Source organism: Gallinula chloropus, assembly GCF_964237585.1.
Source record: "Gallinula chloropus genome assembly, contig: HAP1_SCAFFOLD_827, whole genome shotgun sequence".
Taxonomy (NCBI): Eukaryota; Metazoa; Chordata; class Aves; order Gruiformes; family Rallidae; genus Gallinula; species Gallinula chloropus.
Window position 1 is genome coordinate 1 of NW_028168323.1, and position 7,228 is coordinate 7,228.

At 67.9% G+C, this 7,228-nt stretch overlaps 2 protein-coding genes across 2 annotated transcripts; both read right to left on the bottom strand.

Moving 5' to 3' along the window:
* Positions 1-636: 636 nt before the first annotated feature.
* On the bottom strand, positions 637-4,540 carry LOC311204513 (serine/threonine-protein phosphatase 2A 65 kDa regulatory subunit A alpha isoform-like; the record flags this gene model as incomplete). The annotated part of the gene is given in 7 exon segments (XM_084280928.1): positions 637-792; positions 1,573-1,720; positions 2,456-2,529; positions 2,531-2,689; positions 3,108-3,208; positions 3,644-3,734; positions 4,409-4,540. Coding segments are annotated over 7 exon segments (807 nt in total), but the record flags the coding sequence as incomplete, so codon positions are not given.
* An 816-nt stretch (positions 4,541-5,356) lies between these two features.
* ETFB (electron transfer flavoprotein subunit beta) lies at positions 5,357-7,222 on the bottom strand (the record flags this gene model as incomplete). Its single annotated transcript, XM_084280929.1, has 2 exons — positions 5,357-5,818; positions 6,881-7,222. Coding segments are annotated over 2 exons (510 nt in total), but the record flags the coding sequence as incomplete, so codon positions are not given.
* Between the last annotated feature and the right edge of the window lie 6 nt (positions 7,223-7,228).

Consider the following 7,228-nt stretch of genomic DNA (forward strand, 5'->3'; position numbering starts at 1 on the left):
GAGAGACCCCCCAGCCCCCCAGATCCCACCCAAATTCTCCCCAAATTCCCTCAAATCCCCCGATTCCTCCCCAAATTATCCCAAATTCTCATCAAATTCTCCCAAATTGCCCCAATTTCTCCCTAAATCCCCCCAAATTCTCCCCAAACCCCCCAATTTCTCCTCAAATTCCTCCAAATTCTCCTCAAATTCTCCCAAATTGCCCCAATTTCTCCCTAACCCCCCAAATTCTCCCCAAATTCCCTCAACCCCCCTAATTTCCCCCAATTCTCCTCCCAAATCCCCCAAATCATAAATTCTTCCAAATTTTCCTCAAATCCCCCAAATTCTCCCCAAACCCCCCAATTTCTCCCTAAATCCCCCCAAATTCTCCCCAAACCCCCCAATTTCTCCTCAAATCCCTCCAAATTCTCCTCAAATTCTCCCAAATCGCCCCGATTTCTCCCTAAACCCCCCAAACTCTCCCCAAATTCCCTCGAACCCCCCAATTTCTCCCCGAATCCTCCCTAAACCCCCCAAACTCTCCCCAAATTCCCTCGAACCCCCCAATTTCTCCCCGAATCCTCCCTAAATCCCCCCGAGTTGTCCCAAACTCCCCTGAAATCCCCCCCAAGCCCCCCCCTGTCCCCCCCTCACCTCGGTGAACTTGTCAGCCACCATGTATCTGACCCGCCAGGACTTGTCCTCGGCCGCCTGGCGCAGGGTCGGCATCACCAGCCCCTCCAGCTCCTCCTGCGGCAGCAGCTGCGCGATGCTCACACACGCCTCCACCGCCAGCAGCCGCACCGAGTCCTGGGGGGGCACCCCAGGGGTTTAGGGGGGCTGGACACACCCCACCAGAGACCCCCACAGCCCCCCCACAGCCTCCCCCGTGGGGCAGCACCAGCCCCTCCAGCTCCTCCTGCCTCCACCGCGTGCTGGAGCCCCACATGGGGTTTGGGGAGGGTCAGGATCACCCCACACCCCCTAATTTACCCCCCCAAACCCTGGGGGGGGGGGGGGTCAGATAACCCCCAACACCCCCCAAAACCCCACCCCCAGACCCCAACCCAGGGGCCATCACCAGCCCCTCCAGCTCTTCCAGCCTCCGCCTCCAGCAGCCACAGCAAGTCCTGGGGGCACCCCAAGGGTTTTGGGGGGCATCTGGGGAGTGTGGGGATCCCCACGCGGGTTTGGGGGGGGGATCAGGTCACCCCCCAGACCGCCCAACCCCCCCAAACCCCCCTCAAACCCCCCCACAGCCCACGCTGGGGCAGCATCACCAGCCCCTCCAGCAGCAGCAGCTGGGTGATGCCTCCACCTCCAGCAGCCACACCGAGTCCTGGGGACCTCCCCAGGTTCGGGGGTCTCAGATCACCCCCCAGACCCCCCAAAACCTGCCCCTACCCCCCCCCCCCCCCAGCATCTCCTGGAGCTTCTCCCCCATGTTCTCCAGCTCCTCCAACAGCAGCAGCTGGGTGACGTCTCCACCTCCAGTAGCCACACCAAGTCCTGGGTACCCCCCTCCCCAGATTTGGGGGGGTCTCAGATCACTCCCAACCCCCCCCCAAAGCCCCCCCAGCCCCTCCCCACCTGCTCGTCGGAGGCCAGGTTGGAGAACATGGGGATGATCTCGCTCTTGACGTGCTCCAGCTCCAGCACCTTGGCGAACTCGCCCAGCTTGGAGGCGGCGGCGCGACGCACCATGGGGGTGTCGTCAGAGCACAGGTTGCGGAAGTACCTGGGGGGGGTGAGGGAGGTAGGGGGGCACAGGGGTGTCTAAGGGGGGTCTGGGGGCATCTCAGCGGGGTTTGGGGGCATCTACAGGGGGTTTGGAGGCATCTACAGGGGGTTTGAAGGCAGCTCCAGGGGGTCTGGGGGGCAGAACTGGGGCTCTTGGGGGGGGTCTCCAAGGGTTTGGGGGCATCTCGGGGGGGTTGGGAGCCTCTGAAGGGGTTTAGAAGGATCTCAGGGGAGTTAGGGGGCATCTCAAGGGGTTTGGAGGGATCTCAGGGGGGTTTGGAGGGATCTCTGGGGGTCTAGAGAAATCTCAAGGGGTTTGGAAGGATCTCAGGTAGGGTTGGGGGCATCTCAAGGGAGTCTGGGGGTATCTCATGGGGGGTGGGGGCATCCCAAGGGGGTTTGGGGGCATCTATGGAGATCTGGAAATATCTCATGGAGCTTGGAGGGACCTCAGGGGGTTCTGGGGGCATCTCCAGGGGCTCTGGGGGCATTTTTGGGGCTCCTGGGCCACCCAAAAGACCTCTCGGGCCCCCAAAGACCCCCTAGGCCACCCAAAGACCCCCTGGGCCACCTAAAGACCCCCTGGGCCACCTAAAGACCTCTCGGGCCACTCCAAATCCTCCCCAGGCCCCCCAGTGACCTCTTGGTCCACCCAAAGCCCCCCCTGGGCCACTCAACTGGCCCTCCAAAGCCCCCCTGGGCCCCTCCCAAAGCCCCCCAGGCCCCCACTCACTGCCGCAGCTCGGCCTTGACGGGGCTGGAGACGCGGGGGTAGCAGACGCTGAAGAGGCCGCAGGCGGAGGTGCGGGGAGGTGAACCAGTCGCCGCCCGCCAGGCGCTTCACCAGCGGCACGAAGTGCCCCTCCAGGTCGGGCGGCGCGTGCTCGTGCGACACGGCGCGCAGCGACTCCACCGCCTTGTCCCGCACCACCGTCTCCTCCACCGTGGCCAGGCTCTCCAGGGGGGGCTGGGGGGCGGGGAGGGGGGTAGGGGGGAGGTCACGGGCAGTCCAGGGAGCCGACGGCTGACCGACCAACGCAACAGCCAACCCACCCAACCACCAACCCACCAGCTAACCCAACAGCCAACCAACCCGACAGACAACCAACCCACCAACCCAACAGCCAACCCAACAGCCAACCAACCCACCAGCCAACCCACCACCCCACCAGTCAACCCAACAGGCAGCCAACCCACCACCCCACCAGCCCAACGTCCAACCGACCCAACGCCCATCCCACCAACCCAACGCCCCACCCGACACCACCCACCCCCACCCCGCCCACCCCATCCCCCTCCCCCCTCCACTCCCCCACCCCTGGTTGCCCCACAGGAAGGTCCCCATGGTGGGCTGGGGGGGTGGGGTGGGTGGGGGTCTCCATTACCAGCAGACAGTGCACAAACTCGGGGCCCCCGACCAGGGCGGTGAAGGTGCCGAGCTGCTCGGCCAGTGCCAGCAGCACCTCGTCCTCATCGTAGATGGTGTCTGGGGACGGGACACCCCGTCAGCCCTGCCCCCACCCACAGCCCACCCACCCTTTACAGCCCACCGGGCTCCCTCCAGGACCACCCAGGAGAGCACAAGCCCCGCCCACTCCCCCTACACCCCCCAAACACAGCCATTGGTGCCCTTAAACCCCGCCCACCCCATCAGCTGTCAACCACCCCTAATGCCCTTAAGTCCCACCCACTCCCCTCCAAGCCCCTCCCACCTCCTTTAAGCCCCACCCCCACATTCCTCTAAGCCCCGCCCACACCCCAAGCCCCACCCCTTCAAGGACCCCCCCACCCTCCAAGCCCCGCCCACCCCCGAGGCCCACCCCCCACTCCAAGCCGCTCTCCCACCCCCTCCAAGCCCCTCCCACCCCCCTCCAAGCCCCGCCCCCCTCCCCCGGGTATCATTTCGCGCCCCCCCCGGTACCGGTGAGGAAGGGCAGCAGCTCGCTGCGGGTGCGCTCCACGCCCAGCGCCAGGGCGATGGTGGACAGCTTCTTGATGCTGTTCAGCCGCAACTGGAGGTGTGTGGGAGGGGTAAAAAATGGGGGTTAAACCCCCCCAAAACCCCGGGGTTCAACATCCCCCCCCCCCCATCCCAGCGGCGTGAAATAAAGTCTCTTCCGGTTCCGGGCAGGAAGTCGCTCTTCCCCCCCCCCAATCTACCCCCGCTGGGCCAATCAGGTGCTTCGTCTCAGGGCTCGGTGGTTGAGAGAACGCGCGCTATTGGCTGGCTCCATGCCGGCGAGAGCCAATGGTAGACAGAGGAATGGAGGCAAGGCCCGCCCTCGCGAGCCTATTGGCCGCCGCCTGAGGGTGATGGGGGGGGGGATGCTCTGCCCCGGCCACAGGGGGCGCCGTGGCTGGTGGGGGCTTCCCAGCCCAATCAGCAGCCCCCTCACAGATGACTGAGGAGCTTCCAACCAATCGGAGCGCTCCTTACATCCCGAAGCGCGGCGGGAAGGCGGCGAGGCCTCCTTACTACCAACCCCCCCCCCCCCACCCCGGCTATGTAACGCCGCTCCCCATTAGCCAGCTCCTGAGGGGAGACGCTGCCTCAGCCAATCAGCGGGGCCGTTTCATGGCGGCGGAGGCCGCCATTACCCATCAATAGGAGCGGGCGGCGGAGGACCCCACCCCGGGGCTGCGAAACCGGGGCCGGGAGGAGGGTAAAAGACCCGGTGCCCGGTACCTGCACGTCCTCGTTGCGCAGCTCATCGATAAGGACGGCGATGGGGTAGAGCGAATCGTCGCCGTCCGCCGCCGCCATCTTGTCCGCCGCCGCCGCCGCCGCCGCCGCCCCGGTTCTGAGGCGCCGCACGGGGTCCCCCGCCCCGCCCCCGCAGGGCGCCTGCCGCACGCTGATTGGACGACGCTACCCCTTAGGCCCGCCTCCTCCCTCTCCTCATTGGTCCGCGCGCTCCGGTGGATGGGAAGGGGTGTTGAGCCCCGCCTGTCCGCTACCGCCCCGCCCCCCCGCTCAGAGCGCCTTCTGATTGGGCGAGGCGGTTGAGTGGCGGCCGGCAGGGGGCGGGGCGTTGCCCGGGCAACGCGGCGCCGGCGTTTGGGAGGAGGGAAACTGGGAAGGGCTGGGAGAGACTGGGGGGCACTGGGAGGGGGCTGGGGGGCACTGGGAGGGGGCTGGGGGGCACTGGGGGGACTGTGGGGGGCACTGGGAGGGGCTATGAGCCGTACTGGGAGCACTGGGAGGGGCTCTGGGGGGCACTGGGAGGGGACTGGGAGGGGACTGGGGAGATTGGGGAGGACTGGGGGGCACTGGGAGGGGCTGGGGAGCATTGGGAGGGGACTGGGGGGGACTGGGAGCACTGGGACGGGGCGGCCCAGGCCACAGACTGGAGGCTGGGCCAAACTGGGACCCACTGGGCCGTACTGGGAATCCCTCAGCCCGCTCCTAGTGCCAAACTGGGTCATACTGGGACCCTCGGGAACCAAACTGGGTTTGAAGATCCCCACCCCCCCAAGCCCCGCCCATTGAATGCCCCACCGACCCCATCAAGCCCCGCCCCCTTGAAGGCTCACGGGCCCCGCCCCCTTTAAGCCCCGCCCCTGGCCAATCAGATCCCACCCCTTAAGCCCCGCCCCCTTCAAGCCCCGCCCCTTCAGGCTCCACCTCTCCAGCAGCCGCCTTTATTGGGGGGGGGAGGGGGTGTGTCCCCCCATCCCCCCCATCCCCCCCCCCCCCCACACACACAATGGCACCGGGACCCCACTGGTCCGTACTGGAAGGCACTGGCTTGGTTGGGGGGGAGGGGTGGAGTATGACATCACAGGCGGTGATGACGTCATGTCTTGCCCCGCAGCTGCTCCAGCAGGGTGGAGGGTGTGACGTCACAAGGAGGGGGCAGTGACGTCACGAGGAAGGGGTGTGACGTCACAGGGTGGGGGTGTGACGTCACGGAGGGGCGTGATGACGTCATATCTTGCCGCGCAGCTGCTCCAGCAGGGTGGGGACGTCGGGCACCTTCTGCCCCCCCGCGCGGGCCGGGGGCTCCTCCAGCTGCAGCACCCGCAGGCGGGGGGGGGGCAGCGACCCCCCCACATCCGACACCCCCACGATCTCCAGCGGCTTCTTCTTCGCCTTCTGGGGGGGGGGGGGAGGGGGGGGGAGGGGGGGGGGAGAAGGGGGGTGAGGTGGGGGCTGGGGGGGCACCCAGAGGGGGGGTCCCAAAGTGGTGGGAGAGGGGCTCTTGGGGTGGGTTCCAGGGGTTTGGGGGGGATCTGGGGGGGGGGGGTCCCCAGGGTTTGGGGGAGCTCTGGGAGGGGGTCCCAAGGTTTGGGGGGGTCCTGGGGGGGGCTTCCAGTCTTTGGGGGGGATCTGGGGGTGTCAGGGTTTCGGGGGATCGGGGAGGGGGGGGTTCCCAGGGTTCAGGGGTGCTCTGGGGGGCCCTGGGGGGGGGTGTCAAGGTTTGAGGGGGGTCCTTGGGGGGGTTCAGGCTTTGGGGGGGATCTGGGGGGCTCTGGGGGGTCCCAGGGTTTGGGGGGCCCTGGGAGGTGTCAGGGTTTGGGGGGCCGCGGAGGGGGTGTCAGAGTTTGGGGGGGCCCTGGGGGGCTCTGTGGGGGTGTCAGGGTTTGGGGGGCCCTGGGGGGGTGTGTCAGGGTTTGGGGGGGTGTCAGGGTTCAGGGGGTCCTGGGGGCCCTGGGGGGGTGTCAGGGTTTGGGGGTGCTCTGGAGGGGCCCTGGGGGGGGTGTCAGGGTTTGGGGGGTTGTCAGGGTTCAGGGGGTCCTGGGGGGCCCTGGGGGGGGTGTCAGGGTTCGGGGGGCCCTGGGGGGACCGTGGGGGGGGTGTCAGGGTTTGGGGGGGGTGTCAGGGTTCAGGGGGTCCTGGGGGGCCCTGGGGGGGGTCCCAGGGTTTGGGGGTGCTCTGGAGGGGCCCTGGGGGGGGTGTCAGGGTTTGGGGGGGGTGTCAGGGTTCAGGGGGTCCTGGGGGGCCCTGGGGGGGGTGTCAGGGTTTGGGGGGGGTGTCAGGGTTTAGGGGTCCTGGGGGGCCCTGGGGGGGGTGTCAGGGTTTGGGGGGGGTGTCAGGGTTCAGGGGGTCCTGGGGGGCCCTGGGGGGGGTGTCAGGGTTTGGGGGGCCCTGGGGGGGTTCCCAGGGTTTGGGGGGGGGGGTTCCCAGGGCTTGGGGGGTCCCGGGGGTCGGCGGTACCATGATGTTGGGCAGCGTGGCGTAGCGCGGCTCGTTGAGGCGCAGGTCGGCCGTCAGCACCGCCGGCAGCCGCAGCCGCAGCGTCTCCAGCCCCCCGTCCACCTCCCGCTGCACGCGCACGGCCCCGGCCTCCAGCTGCACCCGCGACGCGAAGGTGCCCTGCGCCGCCGCAGCCCCGTCACCGGAGAGCACCAGGGGCCACCAGCGCCCACTGGGAGACCACCAGGACCCACCAGTGCCCACCAGCGCCCACTGGGAGACCACCAGTGCCCACCAGGGCCCACTGGGAGCACACCAGGACCCACTGGGAGCACACCAGTGCCCACCAGTACCCACTGGGAGCACACC